Here is a 22,017-nt window from a genome sequence, read left to right as displayed (position 1 = left end):
ACGTGTCTGTGGTTACACCTTCTTACCTGGACCTGAAGGAAGTCTTCAGTCACTCAGGCCTGTGCCATGTGACTTCTACTGCTGTATTATACAGTGATTTCACTGGATAGAATTTAAACACTGGTTCTGTGGGTGGACTTTCCTGTTACCCGGTGATCACCGATGATCACTGGGTGTCTCTGTGTGGCGTCACTGCCGTCTGTACTGACCCACATCCTCACCACACGGACCTGAGACCATCCTGAACCACTACGGTGTCTGAATCTGTATACATGTATGTGTGTCAGTGGTGAATTCTGAAACCTGTGCAATTTATTCAGTTTCCTCACAAAACTATGTGTAATAAAATGAGGCCAATGCACATGCTCATGTCAGGCTCTTTAAAGATCAGAATGTGTGTTTTAGCACCAGTTCTTTTTCATTTAGGTCCCTTAATCACCTTGAAGCTTGAAGCTTGAGGTCCCGACATCCTGGTTTACCCCACATTCAATTCAATTCAAATCATTTTATTCGTCTTTCGTCGTTATTCAATTTAAAGCACATATCTCAGTTGTACCTATCTACAAGAGACAAACAGAAGATGGCTTTTTGTTATAATAATTCTGTAATAACTGTAAAATAACTTTATTTACATATTACTGTAATTAGTTTGTCTTCATTAACTGGAACCCAGCCTATGACGCCTCCCCTTATTTGTTGATATTGTTGTAATTGTTGATTCTGTTGATTCTGTTCATGTTTTTGTTTTGTTTTGTTTTAGTAAATGTGCTTCACTATTTTGTATAATTACACCCTATGTCCCTAAACAAAGCCTCGTTTGCATTACCAGGGGTGCGGGCGACAGGATGGGTGACATTGGAGCATCTCAGCACGGGGAGGGGTGTGGTGCTTAAGAGGTTCGAGAGTATCTCTACCTGGATTCGAGAGGTGACCCACTGGTGGTCCTCGGAGGCCGGAGATAGAGCTCCATGAAGGGGAAGCCCCGAGGGGAGCATGGGGGCAGCTCGCTGAGGCCAGGGCGGGCAGGGGAAGGCCTGGGTGTGAGCCAGCCCATGTTGCTATTGTGCTTCCTCCCATGCCTTTGTTAGAATCACTTCCTGTGTGCAGCGAGATTCTAAAAACACACTGCTATACTGATAAAACAGTGTGGAGCAACAGTTTGTGAGCTAATTTGACAACAATGGGGTTGTGTTTGTATTTAAAAGTTACACACTGCAGCTTTAAATCAGAGGCCAGATCATGTTTAATCAAAAATAGAGCTGAATCTACTTTATCTACATCTTCCCTTGAGGTGCATTGTTCGACTGCGTGTTGCCGAGGTGACTGAGATGACAAAAATCTCACCATCTGTTACAATTTAGGGCATTCGGCTGATGTTGATCCCACTCTCTCCCTCAATATATCACAGAGACAATCTGTCAACATGGACACTCAACTTTTAACTTCTCTTCTTGTGCAGAAAATGCTCAGCACTCAAAGACTTGCACATTCTTCGGGAGATTAAAACACACCATGTAATACCACAACACACGTGCGCTTCCACGACTGGAGACTCCACGTAAAAGAGAACAGCTCCTAACTTGATGTTGTTCGTGTCATTTATCGGTTATTCGGGGCTTAAATGTGGCCACACGTGTCCCCGAAACATTACATTTTCATCTCAAAACACTGGAATATAACGCGGCCAGTGATTGGTCGAAGCCCACTGTCGATCAAAGGGAGTGTCCACTCACATGGGGCATTACATGACGGGGGTGGATGTCTCCGCTGTGTACAGTATGCTGCACACACAACTATTGATACATTTAAAAGCGACGGCTTTTTAACGGGGAGATTTTTAAAGAGAAACAACAACTTGGCCGCTCGTCTCCGCCCCCCTCGCCGCCGCCGACAGGTACGTGGTTCACTGTTGCGCCGCCGCCGCGATGCGTTTGCGGAACAAACTGTGAACAGTTATCACACGCACAAAACACCCAGGAAGCTGCAAACAGTGGCCACTCAACAGGGACAGATTGGACACAGGCTTTCGGTGAGTGGTTATCGGCGGCGTGCGCGGCGCTCACTGACCTTTGTCAGCTCAGAGATGAAGTGAAGTCGGGAATGGTGTACAGGCGAGTGCAGGCCACTTTGTATACAGAGACCGGGGGAGGGGAAGAGGGATAACAAACCGATGGCACAATTTTTCTTCCTCCTCGAGGAAAACGAAAGTGCTTTCTGTGACTTTGTGTGACTGAACAAGAGTGTGTTTCGGCGGGGTTTGACGCGACGTCGCGTTGTTTGTGTGGCCCGCGCGGGTCGTCTCGTGTGCCACCTTTCTCCCCCGACAGTCACATTCATCATCTCGTGAACTGCTGCGTTTTCTGTACCGCTGTCAATTCACACAGGGCAGCGCGGCTCATTTCCGGTTCCACTTCCACGCCACAAACATAAAAGTGTTTTCTACCTGACGTGTTGTTGGAGAAGACACAAACGCAAATACTATGGAATTTTGACAAATTGTGCAAGCCAAAGAAAGCTTTAAAAAACTCAATAGGTACAAATCCTTATAATGAGTTGTGTAATGACTGCAAAAGTGAGGGATACATGCATGTTTGAGCCTTATACATAAACACACTGGTTACTTTTATACAGAGGTGGAAATAGTACTGAAATATTCTACTCAAGTAAAAGTACCACTCTTTTTACTTAAGTACAAGTAAAAGTACTGGAATGAAAATGTACTCAAAGTAAAAAAAAAGTAGTTTGTAAAACAGTTACTCAGAGTAAACGTTACTGAGTTACTTTTTTTTAACAAGGTTGGGTTCTTTCTTGGACACAAATCTCACATGAATTGTTTATTTAATTAAAGGGAAACCTTTACTTATTAAAGTGCTGACAAAATAAAATATGTAAACACATAATGTATCAGTCAAAATGGGTCACATACGCTATAACTCGCTCCTTAATTTTGCGCCAGTTCACCTGTCCTCATCATTCAATGCCAAAGTGTCCGGTGTGTGAATTATTTTATTTATTTATTTAAATTCAGGCCAACATTTTTTACAAATGACAAATTTTCAAAAGTACAAGTACACAAAAAACCTACTAAATTACAGTAACATGAGTAAGTGTAATTCATCTCTGCTTTTATACATACATACATACATTATACATATACTGTATTTATATTATATATCACTGGTCAAAGTATGATTTTTTAGTATTTAAGCTATAGCTGCTGCAATTTTTTTTAAACCTAATTGTATTTACTGTTTATAAGTATTTACTTATAAAAGAAAAAGAATACTGCATGTATGTCATTTAAATTTAAATGGCATTCCACAAATATCTCATCCTCTATTAATACAATTGAAGTAATTGCACAAAATCATAATTTAACATAGTAAAGACTCACATGACTAATGTACACTACATAAATACACAAACATTGCTTTTTATCAATCTCTTTAATTGCTGATTTTGAAGGGAGGTGCCTGAGGGGGATCACTTAAAAATAATCAAGCGTGTGTTTTTTGTAGCCTTTTTTGTGTATTTTATGCAAGGGTCTTGCTGTATGGAGGCTGCCTTGTTTATACAAGCCATAACTGACAAAAAGAGTGTGTTTGTTGCATTTTGAAGCTGAAGCTTCTTCCTTGCAGTTAAGGGCAGTGTATTATCCTGACATGCTTGAGAAAGGGAGGGTTGAGCCTCCATTTACTACAATGCAGTCTCACCATTACATGTCATTGGACCATAAGTCCAGGACGTCCAAAACAATTAGAATTTTAATGTAATGGGACACATTTTTTACTGTATGTTGTAAAAAAGAAATGTGCAATATCATATCAGAGGTGAACTTACTCTGGTTTACAGAAAAAAGCCAAACTTTAAGCAAATGTTGGGTACAGAACCTCTATTTTGAATGTTACAGAACAGTTCTTAATTGTAGTATTTTGAGCATCGGCACTCGGTCTACTGGCACTTTTCACGAGATGCTGGTACTCGTGCGTGGATGTATTTACTCTAGTGTTTATTTCTAGTGTTGAGTATTTATTTTTTATTGTTAAACGGCAACAATATCTATCAGGCAGATGATCCACTGAAGGGAGAAGCTGAAAGAAAGTTTTTGCGAATGTTTAGTTGTATTCACTGACTTATTACCACTTTTGTGTTGTGGAGGACAGCATCATAACAGCAGAATAAGTAAAATTGACTGTGTGCTTGAAGTTTAAATCATTGTTGGAAATGTTAAGGATAATCTAAATATACAAGTGAGCAAAATGTGAAACACAAGTCCAATTTTGATACTCGAAAACCTCTCAAATATCGCTATAACACATTTATGCTCTCATGAGGTGGCTTTTCAGACGTGTCAATATAAAACTTTATTACAAATGTGTAATGGAAATATATTTTTCACATTTACACATCACTGGCGTCACAGGACTTGACGTAGGAGGGTCACATTCAGGTTCACTTCCCAGATCAAGGTTCACTTAAGACAAGATGGCGCAGTCTGTAGTTCACTGCCTTCGTCTTCTGTTGAAAACAATCATAGCAACAGCCTTTGCGGCAATCAAGATCACATGGTTCCAAAACCATGGAAATGTAAAATGCTTTCGACCATCTTCTTCAAAGCGGAGTGAAGAAGTGGAGCAATTTTACGAAAAATGAACTTTCGCGAGACTAGAATTACGGCTCATACGCAAAACACCCTTCAGTATTTAAATAAATAAATGAAATAGATCGCAAAACATCTGGTATCTTTAGTTCACTGAAGATTTTCATGATTTAGGAATACCGACAGACTTACGAAGTGAAGTCATGACTCAGAATTAATGTTAAATCAATTTGTGCTAAATTTCGCTACCTGAAAATGCCAGTCTGTTTATTCTTGTGGGTTCGAATAAAGGTTTTAAAGCTTTTTTTTTAAAGTTTGGACTTAAAGTTTCACAACATAAACTGTGTTTTTGCTACATAGAGAGTTAGCAAAATACTCATTAAAGGAACCTAAAGGGGTACAAGTATCTTACCAGAAAATGACTTTGGCCACTTTTTTATAATACTACTTTAAGTAAAAGTCTTAAAGTATATGACATTTACTGTACTTACGTATCAAAAGTAAGTTTCTGATGTAGAACTTAGGGTTAGGGTTAACTTAAGTTTTAGAAGTAAAAGTATTAAAAAAGTGAAGAATTGGGATTGAGCCATGGTAGCTCAGTGGTAGGGCGAGTTGTCTTTCAACTGGAAGGTTGTGGGTTCAATTCCTGGCCATGCTAATCTATGTGTTCTTGAGCAAGACACTTAATCCCCATGTTGCAGTGTGTCAATACCAAGACTAGAAAAGCTCTATGTAAATACAGACCATTACTAACTTTTATTCTTCTTTTGGTTTTATTTAAGATGTAAGGAGTAACAAAGATAGTTAAAAGAAATGTAGTGGAGTGTTTGTACTTTGGTAAATGTACGGTGTAAAATACCAATATTGGGACTGGTATCGACCATAGTATCGACCAAATGTGGACGTTACACCACCTCAGTCTCAGAAGTACACTGAGTTTTCTCCGAACAGCTCAGAGCGAATTTCTTTTATTTTGGTGACCCAGCCACCCGTCTTGTGTTTCCGGTTTCCGCGTGCCGCGTTTGAGCAGACTTGACGCAGCTGTGTTTGAGTGCAGCCAGTGCTGAACTGTTATGATGTGTCAATAAGTTAAAAAAAAGAAAGAAAGGTGGACGACATCAATGATGAGAGGCCCGCTCCGGTACCTGAGCAGGATATCAGAGGTATGTTCAGACACTCGGGCGACGCTTTGTGACGGACGGCGTCGCTTTGAATGATTTCCCCGTGTAAAACCCCGGTCGCTGCATGTTTTCTCCACCTCTCAGTCAGTCACTCTGAGAAAAAAAAATTATTATCATCGCTGCTGTGGACATGATGTCCGCCTGCTCGCTTACCCCCCCTTTTCAATTCCCCGTCGACATTTCATTGACAAAGCTGCGTTTGTGGAGCACATTGTCCTGTCATCGCGACCAACGTTTCGCCCTCGTCAGTTTCAAAATCGCCGTGTAAAATAAATGGCAAAGCAACTGTTTCCCAGTGAGGTGGTGTGACTCTCCCCCCCCCCGCTCCTCCTTCCCCCTCTATCCGCATCAAATACACGTCAAAAAAACTGCCGTTGTATGGAAAAGCAGCTGCCCCAACAGCACCGACAACTCCTGCGAGCACAGTAGTTGTTGTCAGCAGCTCCTCGCGGAGCTCCGTTCGTGCGCGAGGAATTCATTGCATGTTAACTGCCGTGACACCTCCGGTTAGCAGGCTGCGCAGCTAGCAGGCTAACGAGCTACTTTTATATTCGTAGTAACAGTGCGAGGAAATGGAGCGAGTGTTCGGCAAAACGCTGGCCACGGACGCGTGTGCCCGGACAGAAAATCCCCAGTTTAATTAATCAGTGTGGCCGTACTGCTCACGCAGTGGGAGACATTTCGACGACATTGTGGCCGGAGAGTTTGACAGGAGTGAATTATCCTCTCCCCCCCCCCTCCTGCGCTGTAAATGTACAGTACTCGGGGTTTCTCCTCCAAACCCGAGGCAAGATGGACTCTCATTCGGCTTGTCTGTCTTGTCAAAGCTCCGATCGACATTTTGCACGGAGATGGTCGAAAAAATGTCTGCTCAGAGAGGAAGAGGGAGCGCGTACGGCGATCGGGTCGTTTGTTACCTGACTAAATGTTTTGCTGTTAATGTGCGGGAGGAGCTCGCTTGACTGGCTCAAGACTTTACTCCACAGCACAGTCACAGTCCCATCGGGCATCAGCAGTTTTACCTGACAACAAACACACACACAGCAATGCTCACTGTGGCTACTGTCGTGCTGCGTGAGATGCATCCAGTGGTTGCAGGTCTTTGGCCTGTACGTGTTGTAGTTTTGGTCATCAACTCCGATTTGACGACCCGAGTAAATATGATCGTTAAAGAGGATGTAACAACATCATTCCATTATTACATTGTTGTCATAGTTTCCATGGTATGATATTTATTGTGATATTATGATGGTAATATAGCAAAAAAAAAAACTATGCCAGCTTAGAATATGTTCACTGCTTTACCTTTGACAACAGGAAACTGAAGTTTGAAGCAGCTCACTGTCCTGCACCACAGTCTCCTCACAAATCAGGAGATACAAGTCTTCTGCTTCCTCCATTTTAAAGTTCTGTTGTGTTACTTTGGGACTTTGGTGTCTGACAGCCTTTGTCTAAAGCTGGGGACAGACCACACTTTTTCTTTGCCCGATTTTACCTACGATTCACAGTTGGGCAGAGTCGGCATGGCCGGTTGGCACAGAAATCAGTTACTGTGTGAGGGGTAAAGACCTCGGCAAGTGTGTGAGAGTAACGGACCAATCAAACATTTTTTGACTGAACACAATCGGGTAGTGTGCACTGATTATTGACCCGACTACAAACACGTTGCCAACAGCCAATGAAAAAGAGTGTGTGGAACACAGGAAATAGCTCCAGAACACGAAGACGACAGGTAGTAGCAGGAATATCAATATTTGCCCTATTAACTGTCGCTCTCACAGACATGGTTGATCTTGCGAAAGTTTAATGCCTTCAGCTGGTTTGAAAAATCACGTAGTCTGTGATCCCCAGCCTTTCAGTCGTCATCAAAATATCTGCTGAAACCAGTCGGTTAGTGTGTGCTCCAAGTCTTTTTTAAAATTGGTAACGACTGGTAATGTGACAGTCGTGTCGTGTGTCCCCAGCTTAAGTGACACGGTCTTGCCAAGTGATGCTGCAGTGTCAACACCTGTGTCCTAAGATCCTTGGTCCACGTGTCGTAGTGTTGATCATCGACTCAGATCGGTGACCCGATTAAAATGGTCTGTTATGAGTAGGAACAACATCAAAATGTCACACGTCACTAATACCACAGTAACGATCCCTCACACTTCCATGGTATGATATGTAGTACGATATTATACCTCTGAGTAGCTCACCTACCTATGGTGAGAAAGATGTATTCTGATCAGTTGAGGCACTGTTGAACTTTATCCATACATCTCCTTTTTCCATTTGAGTCGTTTTCAGATTACTAACGATCTGTGTCCAGATTAGACTCATATCACAAGTAATCTGTGTCCACCCATATTCACAAACCTGAAAATGAATATTCTGTGACTAATTGGGTACACTGGGCATGCACGTTGTAAACTGGGTGCTGATGTTCCTCTTCTGCATTTCTTTGCTGAGTTTTAGAAAGCAAAAGTAACGAAAAGCAACAATGGAAAAACAGTAACCACACTGATTATAGTTAAGAGAAGGTGAAACTAAAACTAAAAGTTAAGTTTTAATGGAGCTGCCTGTTCACAGCTGAAACATTTGGTTTAACTGTGTCATATATCTACCCGTTCAGATTAGTAGTGTGGATGGCAGGTTTATCTGGAGCAGAATTAATACATTATTAAATAAATAAATCAATAAATCAAAATCAGTTATGTGGATTGTATGCTTGTTGACTTACCTTCTAAATTCTTTGTTGAACTCTGCAGAAAATGGCTACAGGTCTTTCTGGCAACGCATTCACCAGAAAGACCTGTTGTTTGATACTGTCTCAGGTCCGCAAGAGCATTAAAAACGCTTTTGTCCCTGTGATAACGTGAATTTGACTAACGCCGTTGCGTCCCGACTAATGAGATGAGACAAAATGTCCCAACGTGCTGTGAATCTGGTGAGCTCCAGCATGCTCCAGTCTGCGGCGTCATTTACTAACACAGAACCCAAGTTGTTGAGCGCATTTCTCTCCCTGCAGCCGGAGAATTGTTGCAGATATGTGACAGTGTAACGCATGACTGAGAACACTGTCTTGTGTTTTATAGGTCATCGTCATTGCATGACAAAGGCAGTGGCAGACTCATCTTCATCACTCATACAGCATTTCCATAGTTTCATCTTCAGTAAGTATCCCTGTACATGGCGTTCGCACATACAGACACCAGCATGTGGCCTGGATCACGGCCAGAGCAAATAAAGTCATTAAATCATTCATTCATTGATTAATGGATTTCATTTGTGTCATGTTTGGAAGACATCCAAAACAAGTGCAAACATGGTAGTGAAGCAAAATATACACACCTATTTAGGGTCCTGTATTTTTATTTTAATTAAAGGGGATATATTGGTGAGGTTAAATGAGGTACTTCTACACAGTCAAGTGTTTCATATAGGTAACTGTACTCGGTGCCTGCCCTGTGCTGACACGCAGCTGGGGTGAGCTGGTGCAAGCTCAGTGAAAACATGACTGCAACTTAACTTAACAAATGCCTTACCTTATAAAAACCTATGCCAGCTTCAGTGTACGCTGCCTTAAGAATATGTAATATTTGTTGTCAAACAGCATTTTAACTACAGGAAGCTGAAGTTTGTGTCACTTTGTGCACTTTGTGCACTATTTTACCTCACAGAAAAAAGGAGATATTGTTCTACTGCTGCCTCCTAAGTAATGAAGTCTTGCCAAATGCAGCAGCAGTGGCTTATCAACACCTGTGTCCCAAAAAGAACATTTGTGTCAATGGACTTTGGTGCAGTTTACAAAGTGACACAACATCCTCTTTCTGTTGATTTTTTTTATCACTTTAACAGCTCATGTCTACCCACTACTAAAAATTATTAACACTCCATCAGTGGGACCCAGCACCAGAAATGCAGAATATAGGCTTTCAACCTGTGATTACATTTTCAACACAATTTCTATTCAATTTGATGTTATATAGTACATTGTAATGGACACAAATATGCCTCTTGGTTATTTGATTACCTTATTTACAGTCATTATTACACTTACACACATTCAAAACTAATGCCTTAGCTATTGCTGCCTCCGTGATACATCACATGTCGTCCCTGTGTGGTCAATACATTGTCCTTTTCAGGTGCGGTAGTACCATGAAGGGTGGCGGAAGGGGTAAGGAGCCACCTGTTATAGGAGAGGTCGCTGGCAAGCGCCCCAAACGTAAATGCCTTCAGTGGCACCCACTTCTCTCCAAGAAGGCTCTGGACTTCTCAGAGGAGGAGGAAGAAGATGATGAGGAGGAGCTGGAGAAGGTGAGTGTGCTCGATGATTGGAGGGATAATGAAGAGATCTGTCGGTAAACATTGCTCTAATTGCATCTAAATATGTTTTTGTTTTTTTTAAGCAGCCATTGTTGTGTGGCCAGGACCAGGGCCCGCAGTTGGAGTGCGGCAGCACGACAGAGGACATGGAGGAGGACTCGAATGAACAACGAGCACGGCGGCCAATGAATGCGTTCCTCCTCTTCTGCAAACGCCACCGGTCTCTGGTGCGGCAGGAACACCCTCGCCTGGACAACCGCGGGGCCACAAAGATCCTGGCTGATTGGTGGGCCGTGCTGGAGCCCAAAGAGAAGCAGAAATACACTGACATGGCTAAGGAGGTGAGACTGTTCACTCACTGCTTAACTTCCTTTGATTGTTGCTTGTCATGGCATCAGTATTTTTGCAAAATAGAGAAATGTAATGTAGAAATGTAGTTTAAAGTAATGCTTTTAACCAAATGAATTCTGGGTGATCTTCCAGTACAAGGACGCCTTCATGAAGGCAAACCCAGGCTACAAATGGTGTCCCACCACCAGCAAACCAGTGAAGACTCCTTCCTGTCAGCCGGTCAGCAGTCCCCGCAAAAAGGTCTGGTCCTTCTCTTCCAACACGTCCAAGGACTCCACCACTGCCAAAAAAGTGCCCAAAACTGACAGCACGCCACAGTTAAACTTTGCCATGGCAGGTGCGTGCAATCCAAGATTCTTACTTCAAATATAACATAACATCCTATTATTATTATTATTATTATTATTATTGGACTGCTGATTTATCCAACGTTCATGTCACTTTTAGATCCTACAAAAATGGGAGGCCTTAGCATGCTGCTATTAGCTGGGGAACATGCCCTCACAAACAAGGAGGTATGTCGTTATAGCGAGCCACACATGGGTGCAACCCTCAGAACACCAAAAAGTACATTAATGTCTTCTCCATTTTGTATTATGCACCTCTCTAGATCCCTTCCAGCACTAAACCTAGTTTACCTGACACAGCCAGTGAAGAGAAGTGTTTCCCTGGGGATAAGGAAGAGGTGAGTTTCTCCGACCATATTCATCTTCCTCCTGTACTCTGAGATTTAAGACCACATACTTGAAGATGGTGTTGTCTTACAAAAGCTGGGTCACTAATGGAGTCTGAAAAAAAAATATATATATATACAGTCAGTCCTTTTTGTCTGTACATCAACATTAAAGCTTTGGTAGGCAACACATTTTTGTCATTAGTGATCATTAAATAAATTATATTTCACTGTAATCCTAATAAAGTAATCTGAGAGAGTACCTTCCCTGTTCTCTGTACGCTCTACTTGATACTTCTATTTGATAGTGTGATTTATGGGTTTCTCAAATGGGTCGGTCAGCACAACCACATTATTTTGTTACACATTACAAAAAACAAAATAACTAAATAACAGATTACAAGCACAAAAATATGTTAATCTATATATAGGTTTGGTGAATTAGATCATTTTAGACTCTTCTTCAACTTTAATGATTTGATTTAAAAACAGTTGTTATTCAATAGCTTCCTGCAGGACTCACATGTTTCTGCTCATCCTGTTTCAATCAACAGATGTTGTCTGGAGCAGTCCCGAACAGTGAGCTCGACGTTACTGAAAGCAAGGTCAAGTCTGCCCTTTCTCCTCTGGCAGAGGTAATGACTTACAATTTATTAAAGATGCATCATTTTGTCATAACTGACCCTGACTACATGTGCGGACTAGGGGGCGGGAATCTTTAGGTGCCTCACAATTTGATTCGATTACGATTCAGGGGCCACGATTCGATTATAAAACGATTATCGATGGATTATCTTCTTGAATTTGAAAGTCTTTGAATCACTGTGTGATCACTCGCCACTGACCCACCACAGTGCATTTGTAATAAGAAACAAGAGTTGAATTCATTTCCATCATCATTTATTAAACTAAATGAAATGTGTAAACGTCACATATTTAAAACGCTTTTACAAGCTCAGCAAAATTATTTCAACCGTATTATCCCATTCGTTGCTCTTGTTTGGAGCACATGAGACATTAGCCTCCAGTTGTCGGTGATAAAGTGCTCAGTTATAGTGATGTACGATTCGGTGGCAACAGATGTCCAAGCATCAGATGTCATTTCTATCCTACTCACTTTCACCCGTGACTTCTGTTTTGGTTTTGTTGTTGGGTTTCGCGGTCGCCGTGTCAGTGAAATAGCGCCTCTGTATCTCAGCCCCATCGCCCTCCATGTCCGAATCGAGATGCATCTAAGAATGAATGTTTTTCCCCCCACCTGTAGTGTAGTGTAGTCTACTGTGCATGTACTATGATTTTAGTTGGTTAGGTTCATGACTGTGTGTGTGAGAAAACAGTGTTACTGGTTACATTAACAGTGACTTCATGATGTTCAGGTAAGCTCCATGAGTGCAGATGGAAGACCGTTTTTGGTGCACTTACTTTACAAACATTTCTTCTATAATCTGTGTTTACGCCTTCTTACCGCTGACAAAGGATGTTGTTGTATGTTTACAGTCGTCTCAGTCTACAGCAGCTGAAGGAAAACCATGCAGTCAGTCAGCTCTCTTCCAGCTCGCTGAGGTGAGTTCTTCTGTTTCACTCTTGAACTCCTCGACACAGGTTCATATTTCAACCTGATCAAGATGAGCGATAGATGAGCCATATTTATGTCGAGCTTGACTTTTGAGCGATCAGCCCCCATGGTTCTAAAACTGTGGTACGCGAGCTTCCTCTGGTGGTCCTTGGAGGAAAATCAGAAATGCTACTCTATATACCAGGGTATTAGAGTCACCTTATCTGTCACTCCATCTTAATCTAATTTCACTATACCAGCGTCTGAAGTATATGTGAGGAAGGGGAGGATGATGAGAGAGGAATAAATCTGCCTCCTGTGAAAAGTCTGCAGCTGCCTATTTACATGGCTGTATTTGAACGTTTGTCATAATTTTGTGTTACTTTGAGAGCTCAAGTTTTTCTCAGGTGGTTATTTAACTTGGTATGAAAAGAACCACTGCTTTAGCCCATTCCTTACCCTAACCTAAATCATCACAGCTCAATGTCTAACTCCAGCTTTTACCCTAACCCTGATTATGTACGCCTTGCTTAGAGCTCATTATTGATGATTTAGTCCAGCAGGTATCTTTATGTTTATATTATACACTAGCTTCAAAGAAAATACCTGAGTCCATACTGGCGTCTTCTTCTCTGCTGTGCCTTTACAGTGACCACACAGGAACTGATAGGGACACAAAAGTAGTCTGTTGGTCCTTTAACTTCATTATCCCCCAGCATACACTGTCATGCAGGGTAAATCCTTGTTGAAACAGGATATTAGGAGCCAAGATTGCTGTTAATTCAACTGATTAACTCTTGAGCTTTTTTTTTGTGTTCTGTGTTTGGAAAGATGTGCTTAGCGTCTGAAGCTGGAAAGATGGACGCAGCTGTGTCTCAACCGGAGGACAGCTCATCTGAAGCCTCTGTCCTGCAAAACGCACCGAAGCCAGAGATCAAGGAGAAACCAGACACTAGCAACTGTCCTCCCTCTTCTCACACTGCAGTCCCCTCACCCTCAATCTCCTCTGTCACTTCTACCTCCACTGATGCCATTCCCCAACAACTCAGCAGCCAAAACGCATGTGTCAAAAAGAAGGGCAAGAAAAAAGAGGCGACCAAATCACTTGATAACAGCGAGAGTCCTTGCGCAGCAAAGAAGATCTTCAAAAAGCCTAGCAATGCAGAATCAGACGTGGATAGTGTTTTTAATACGATTGAAGCCGTGGCCAAAGGGACATGGAATGACACGGAGGAGAAGCCCAAGAAGAAGATCCAAGGCAGTCCCAGTGGTGGAAGTGCTGGTCTTCCCAAGAAGAAGAGCAAGCCCAAAGTCAAGGCCTCTGTGAAAGAAAAGGAGGAGAAGATGGATTCAGACAGTGGGCCGTGTGGACAGAACAGCTCTCCTGAGGTGGAGATGAAGGAGGAGATGACACACGATAGCCCCAAGACAGAAGCAGAGCAAGCAAGTATGGAAAGCACAGAGCTTCGGGGCAGCGTGGCAGAACCCCATCACTCCTCTGGCAACTCTTCACCTGCTAAGCTCCAAGAGGAAGACAAGGGAAAGGAGAGGCAGGGTGAACTGACCTTTGAGTCCAGCTTGGAGAGCCGTGGCTCCAGGAAATCAGAACGGAGCTGTAAAGGAGCCTTGTATAAAACTCTAGTTTCTGAGGGGATGCTTACATCACTGAGAGCCAACATTGACCGAGGTATTTTGAATGTAATATAAATTCAAATAAAATGATGCCTGTTTACAGAGTAAATGGTGACATGAGCATCTGCGTGCAGGTAAAAGAGGAGCTTTCCGTGCGTCCGACGATGCAAACTGGTGTGATGACAGCTGGGCTGTTGCACAGTTGGGACCTAATAACCCCAAGAAGCTGAAGAAGTCCAAGTCCAAAGATGAATCTACACCGGGGTGAGTTTGGTCTCCGTCTTGTTCCCGGGGATTTAGGGCAGTCGGCATCTGTGATGATGCGTTTGTTGTTTCTTCTTCTTCTCTATTCTTTAACATCTTCTTTTCACCCGAGTTCATCCATGTTCTGAATAGAAAAAAAGGAAAAAAGAAACATTATCTCACCGAACATGTATTCAACACAAACCTGTCCACTGCAAAAAAATAATAAGTAGACATGACTCATTTACTAATTTAAACTCCTGTACATTTACTAATGTAATAGCTTATTACTGATCCCCTGCTGTTTCTGTTGTAACTAAGCTGTAACTAGTTTTGTTTTTACATGCGTCTTACCCTGAAGGGTAAGTCTGTATGCTCAGTGATATAAACTCCTGAACTTCACTTGTCAGCCTCGGGAAACTGGAGGAGGAGTTTGAAAAGAAATTTAACAGCCTACCACAGTATAGCCCGATGACATTTGATAAGAAGGGCACGACTGTGGCAAAGAAGAAGAAGACTGACAATGCCGCTGTTCAAGAGGAAGCCTCTAAAGTCGTAAAAGGTAAGAACAGCATCAGAGATGACGGCTGTTTTTTTTTTTTTGTTGTTTTGTTTTGAAATATCTCATTCCATTCATGGCTCACTCTGCCTCTGTTCATAAAGTCACATGTTTCCACACCTGTGATGTTCAGGACAAGTTCTCAAGCAACATTTGCATTTCCATGCTCTTTTTTTTTTCTTTTTTCTTTGTTCCTTTGCTATATCAGGGCCATCTCCATCTCAGAAAAAGACTTCATTCCACAAGATTGTTAGGAAGCACAAACACAAAAAGGAGAAGCCAGTTGCAGTGGACAAAGGTGAACTAGAGTGTGGATGTTTGTGCATTACACAACAACAGGGTTTTTGAATATTTTAACAGATAAATTCGCCAGTTAGCCATTTCCCCATGTCAAGGGTTAGAAATTAAGAAACAAATAAGAAGATAATGTTTAAATAATAGCTCAAATATCTACTTAAATGTTTAAAAATATGTTTAGTTGAAGCTGGAATTAATTTGAACAACAAGACTGAAACATCTGTAGACTTGTATGTTTAACCTCTATTGTTTATACTATAGGATTTATTACATATGTTTCATCATTTCATTAGAGTTAGCTAATTGTCATCCGATTTAATTCATCATGAGAACTGTAACATCTGTGTGTGTAGCTTTTCACGACTGCATATGTCCAAATAAGCACATTTAACCCTTTTCTCCACAACAGCGCTGCAGAGCGACTCCACTGTGCTGGATTCAGCTTCAAAAGCCAAATCATGTGCCCCTGTTGCCACAATGTGCCCAGACGCTCAGGGCACCGTTAGTATGGAGATGCTAGTCGGTAGCCAGAAGAGGAAGGCGAGGAAGACCAAGATCACACACTTGGTGCGCACAGCCGACGGCAGTGTGTCTCCAGCTGAGGGTGAGTGATAACTGAGTGACTCATTGGTTAGATTTGTCTTATGGCTAAAGTCTCTTAGCTTGAGCCAAACTTTATTATATAAAATACTTAAAAAGACTAAACCACAAAACTGATGGATGTAGAGATGGAAGTGGTTTGGCCTGTTTCTGTTGGTCACATCACCATTAGATGCCCAGCAGGAGAGACAACTTTATAACTGAATCCCATTTCACCCCCTGTCCCTACTACTTCTTCCTACCTCTGTTTTGGGCCTTCATATGTACTTGTAGTGTGTCCTGATTCTTGTTGGGGCAGAGATAGTAATAACAAGCCCTTCAAATAGAGATTTTTTAACAGAGATACCTCAAACGGAGCACTATGAGATTCAGTCATTCATCTTCTACTGCTTTATCCTTCACATGAGGGTTGCAAGGGCTGCTGGTGCCAATCCCAGCTGACTTAGGGTGAAAGGCAGGGTAAAACAACCATTCACTCTCACACTTAAGTTAATTTAGAGTGTCCAATTTGCCCAATCCCCAAATCTGCATGTTTTTGGACTGTGGGAGGAAACTGGAGAACCCGGAGAAAACCCACGCACACACGTGAAGAACATGCAATAATCCTGACTTGTGTAAAACCTTCATTACTATGTTTCCCTACAGAGGACAAAATGAGGGACCTGAACCAGGAACAGGATAAGAAGCCATTACACCAACCGAATTTATGCAATGAAAAAGGGTGCTACAGTAATCCCGACCCAGAGGAGGCGGAGAGGAACACCCTATCACAGGAGCTACCTGCTTTCTTTAGCTTGGCAGCCCTTGCCGAGGTAGCAGCCATGGAAAATGTTCACAGGTGGGACACATGAGTATTATTCACTCTGTTTCCATCTCATGAAATGGTTAATTGACTTACAATGAGTCACTTACAGTTTGCAAAAGTCTTATCATATGTGCTTTAACTTAACAAACACACTCTCTCACGTATTGTTCTGTTGCAGAGGACAGAGAGGCTTGGCTGAGAGTCAGAAGAAAGAGCTTACGCAGACTCCGGTCCTCATCTCCTGCGCTGACCAGTGAAGCTCCACTGCTCCTATGAGAGGCCACAACCTGGACACTGGCAGTGGAGCTTTACTTTCCTCTGTGGTAAGCCCACACTGAAGGGAGACTTGAACAGGGAGCTTTGGACAGACTCCTTCCTCCTTGTGGTGAATTTGCTTGAGCTTGGGTTCACGGTGGGGGGAAAGAGAGACCTCCTTCTTCTCCTCCTCCTCCTCCTCCTCTTCCCTGCTCCTCGCTATCTCAGTGTTTTCCCTGAAGCCTATCTTTGGTTTGAGGCAGGATGCCTTTTCTGAAGTCCTCAACCCCTGTAGATGCTCCGTTAAGGCCTGTGGAAGAACCAAGCTGTCCCGTAGTGCATGGGTTCCCCTATAGCGATGGTTGTCATGGGTTTTCTTGTACACTGTTCTGTCAAATAGAGGCCATTTTAAAAGGGTCAAGTCTTGCAGTTTAAATAACAGCATTTTAGTTAAGAAATGACCTGACAATGCATTTCGTTTTCTAGACGAACACAGCTTGCTGTCACCTTTTTACCTCACACACAAGCCTACTGAAGAGTTCCCTACACCTCCGGTAGAATACCTCTGTATTTGAATAGCTCTTATCCCTATCTTATCCCTTCCGTTTCCCCTCCAGCTTCAGCCCAAAATGACTTTTAACCAGGGTAAATAATAATGATGGATAGGCGTCCATTACCAACTACTTGCTTAGTGTTTCCCGTTGGTGCACTCGTGCGGTGTATCCAAACTACAAATAAATTATGGCTGAGTATTTGATATGTATGTTAAGATGATCCTGCTGTCAAACAGTATGTGGTAGCTAGACATAATCGTGTTTGACTGAATGCTTAAGAATACACGTGTGCATACCTTTGCATCTGAACTAGAGTTCACTATGTTCCCTGTCCAGCTCCAGAAACACTAGCTTGGCTCAGAAACTGCTTCTTGTGATGGGGAGATTGTGTGAAAGTGATTCAGATTTAGCCTTAACCCTCCCTCTCTCTGCCACCACTAAGCCCTCAACCAGCTTTTTCCTCAATAGTATCACAGTCCACAGTCAATGTAATTTTTATTTTTATTTTTATTTTTTTCAATTTTTTGTCAATACTTGATCTTATTGCTGTTTGCGTAGCAGTTAGAATGGTCAATTGCCTCTGTGTGCGACTTATTTCAGATAGGTTTTTGTTTGTTTATTACGTAAACACTGCACTAATTTGTAGCTGAAGTTTGAGTTGCTCTGGGAAGGGCGATGAAATGCCTTGTCTCCACCACTGTTCTTACTCTCGAGCCTGTCTCAGTAGTGTCTTCAGTGTCCTGGCTAAAGCCAGCCCACAAGCACAATGTTAAAGATCAGGAGTTTGTCAATGTAAATGAATTGATTGTTTTTATGTGAAGGCTTTTATTCGAATGTCTCATAAAATGAGCAATTTGGTTGAGAACGCATAAATATTATTGTCCGTTTTTGCGCATAAACAGAGTCTCGATATAATGTGCGGAAACCAGCTATGGTTCCTCCAAGAGCTAATGGAGACAAGGCATTTAATAATAATTTCCCCTTTTGTTTCCTATTAGCCTTTTGAGATTTTATTGCCAAGTAATGGTCTACGCAGAGGTCCCTTTAATCAATACTTGTAGTTGTTTAGCTGCATCTCTGTGTTCTGTATGTTTTGGTCAGAGCGATTCACAACACAGCTTTCCTCCATTTGCACATTCGGTGTCTCTCTTGGTTTGGAGGGTTTCTCTTAGTCACATAAATATACATTATTATAGTGCTTTGCTTTGCGCAGTGGCACGCCATTGCTGCACAGTGCAAGCCATTGAAAGTGATGACTTTCCGAGCACAGTGGTGCTATTGTCGCATTCTGAAAGGGCCATAACGCAGAGCTACAGACTGTCCAGCAATATCAGTCACCTCTGTACATCACAGTGTCCTGTTCCTCTGTGTAGACCAATACTGAACCCTGATGGCCTGTTACAAAAATAAAAAAAAAATGTTCCTCAGTTTATGTCAAGAGGACACAAATGTCTTCAACAGGCCACAAGGGTCAACAAGGGTGATCCCATTTTAGATTCGGTCACATTTCTAAACTTTTCTAGCTTTTTCCTTTTCCTTTCGATTGTTCCTCTGTGCATTTGTGATGCTCTTTTAACTCGCTCCTCTTTATGAACTTCAGAGTTGTTGTTTTTTTTAGTTTTTTATTCCTGAGGTCAAGTTTACTGGGTCAAGACTGTTTGTCGCAAAAAAAACAACCAACGACGATAGCTCATAGACGATTACCGCGTCTGTGCGTCTGACCCCCGCCAAGCAAAGCGAGACAGAACGCGGGCGTGTCCACACAGTGAGCTTGTCCTTTCACCTCCGGGGGGGAGAGCGCTTCACAGCGACTGCGTCACCGTTTCTCCGATTCGTGTTAGGATGAGTGCTTCGGTACACTTAATGACAGGACCAACGGATACGAATAAAATGGGTCTTAGAGAACTCGTGCATCTTGAAAAAGAGTATTTTTCTTAAAAACCAGTGCATTGCTACGTGGCAATAGTGTTATGTTCATGTAGGCCCTTGTTTGCAAATATTGCAGCACATACAAAAAAAAAGGCTATAATTGCTTTCTAGATTTGTCTTTAAATTCTAAACTTAAGTGCAAGTGTTTTCCCAGTTGTTATGACAGTATGCTTTATGATAATCTAATAATAATAATAAACAGCTTATATATATATATATTTTTATTCAGGTGATATAGGCATAAATGAGCTTCTAACTTCCTCTCTAAGCATTTCTTTCATCAGTCAGTATAGTTGAAATCGCGGCACAAAAGCTGTTGTATTTGACGGACTATTTCGTCAGTGGTTATATAAAATCTTTTGAATTATTTTTTGCAGCAGCTTGGAAGTAACTGCTGACCAATGTGTCATCTTTATTGGGTCAGTACCTATTTCATCCTGCGTCCCATTGTCTGACACGGGTGGAGAAATTGAGCTGCATTATAGTTTTTCTCAGCTGCTTTGGTAGATTTCTGGATTAATACTTCATTTTGGGAATCTGGATTAGATGAACCTCTGTACTGAACTAATGATAGTTTAGGTAGTTTAGAACGATGATAGTTTGTTGAATTTATGAAATTTAAGAACAACAAAAAGAAAACTGTTGACATTTAATTGCCGTTTATAAAACGCAGAATTATGCAGAGCTAGTGCTTCCATTGTTTGTGGCAAATTAATGAAATTAAAAGCAAAGTAGTTCAAACCTGCCTGGCATAAATAGCTATGTGAATCCAAAAGATGGACAGAATCTTTGGCTCAGACGTTGGATGCGATGCACAAAATATTAAAAGACTTTTATTTATCGCCTTGATCTCTAAAAAAGATAGTTTAAACTTACTAGGAGCCACTTCAGAGGGGCTGAAGAGCCGCAGGTTGCAGAACCCCATGCCCTGCACAGATCGCCAGTCCATCACGTGGCACCAGTATAATACATTCTGTAAAGTAGTTGATAATGTTGGAACAGCAGTACAGAATTTATGGCATAAAGATGGTTAAATTGTGTTGTGAGAAATGTGCAAAAGCAGCTGAGGAAAACTTCTTACGTGAGCACTGAGAGTTTGGGGAGAAGCATAAAGGGCTGGAACCAGATGACACTCGGCAGAACGCAAATACGACGCCATGATGTCGCGACTATGAATCGTCGTATGATGTCATCAACGGGAGTTTTCGGTCTTGTCGAGCAGGATTTATGTACTTTCTATTGAAAGTAGTTGTTTACAGCAGTCCCACAATGCTTTTTCACCCACTCCCTCAATTCGTGGTCCAGCCGTTCTCTGGGTTTTGACCTAGGCCTGTTCAGACATGAGAGAACGTAACATTAAGGATGCGAACGTCCAAACAGTAAACTGAATGGGTCTTCCACTGGTCCCCCCCCCCCCCCCAAAAAAAATAGAGATATATTTGCTTATTAGTTTATTGATGTTTGCCAAAGAAAATTAAGAAAAAAATTTACTATATTCCAATGGTGATCCTGTTAAAAACACTAGAGGGAGAGAAGGAACGCGAGTTGCACTGCATTTTCTAGGTGTGTAAAAATCTTCAGGTAACAATGTCAGCACAATTCATCCTGTGTATCTAATGGGATTCTCTCGGCGGAACGAAAGTGCAACACAAAAAAAAAAGAGCACCACTCAATGCCTCTTTTAATATACAGTATTTGCACCTTATCACCCAAACCAAAATCATCATGATCTTTGAAAAAGATAAAAATATATATAGATATAAATTTTTACCCACTGTCTGGAAATTATGCATTTTAGCTCTTATATACACACATATATATATATGTGTGCAAGAATCCAGTTGATAATAAATCCTCACATCTACAAAACAGCCATAATTGTGTCATTATCCCCCCAAACCCCTTAACTTTTTCTATCTAGAAAAATGCTTCTATAAAGTTGAAAATTCCTATATTAGTTATCTAAATGACTATAATACCCTTTTGTGCTAGTACTGTCTTCTTGAATGTAATCATTTTGTACCTGTATTTTTCTAATTCAGTCTTGATTGTACTGTATGTATGCTATGATGGTATACTGTTCCTTAGGTGCATAGTTACAGCCGTTGTCATGACAGGATCGGTGCTGTGCTGCAAACTCAATGGGAAACGTGTGACAAATTTTAAGTCCAAAGGACTTCCTGTACCATGTGAGCGTTCAGAAGAGATTCTGAGAGATTCTTGCTGTTCTGAGTGGTGGGACTCTAGCTTCACCCTCCCCGTTTTGCTATGGTGTTTGTTTTTTCTTTACAGTTAAAAAGTCTGTCCAGGACAGTTTATGAAAACAGGGACGCTCCTGCAGTCAGACCGAACAACTGAATGCTTGAGTCTCAACTTATTTATTACTGTTCCTTTTTTTTTTCTTTTTTTTTTATAGCTTTAGTCGAATAAACAACTGAATATGCACCCATTTATACATGAACATGTATAAGA

General features: G+C 41.7%; 1 protein-coding gene across 8 annotated transcripts; it reads left to right on the top strand.

The window, feature by feature from the left end:
* The first annotated feature begins 1,792 nt into the window (after window positions 1–1,792).
* LOC131458273 (HMG box transcription factor BBX) lies at window positions 1,793–21,405 on the top strand. 8 transcript variants are annotated; one of them, XM_058627202.1, is made up of 16 exons: window positions 1,809–1,894; window positions 8,859–8,936; window positions 9,912–10,083; window positions 10,176–10,433; window positions 10,576–10,780; window positions 10,891–10,958; window positions 11,054–11,128; window positions 11,671–11,751; window positions 12,614–12,679; window positions 13,503–14,358; window positions 14,438–14,567; window positions 14,957–15,108; window positions 15,314–15,403; window positions 15,812–16,006; window positions 16,648–16,840; window positions 16,986–21,405. In XM_058627202.1, the coding sequence occupies exons 3-16, from the start codon at window positions 9,925–9,927 to the stop codon at window positions 17,062–17,064; spliced, it is 2,607 nt and encodes an 868-aa protein (XP_058483185.1). In that variant the 5' UTR covers window positions 1,809–1,894; window positions 8,859–8,936; window positions 9,912–9,924; the 3' UTR covers window positions 17,065–21,405. The 8 variants fall into 8 exon arrangements, with proteins under 8 accessions (XP_058483188.1, XP_058483185.1, XP_058483186.1 ...); XM_058627203.1 differs by lacking the exon at window positions 1,809–1,894 and adding an exon at window positions 1,942–2,029; XM_058627206.1 differs by lacking the exon at window positions 1,809–1,894 and adding an exon at window positions 5,334–5,763 and having other exon boundaries at window positions 10,179–10,433.
* The last annotated feature ends 612 nt before the right edge of the window (window positions 21,406–22,017 follow it).

Source organism: Solea solea, chromosome 4 (genome assembly GCF_958295425.1).
Source record: "Solea solea chromosome 4, fSolSol10.1, whole genome shotgun sequence".
Taxonomy (NCBI): domain Eukaryota; kingdom Metazoa; phylum Chordata; class Actinopteri; order Pleuronectiformes; family Soleidae; genus Solea; species Solea solea.
The sequence above is the reverse complement of the archived record's forward strand: the minus strand, read 5'-3'. Positions and strand labels throughout refer to the sequence as shown.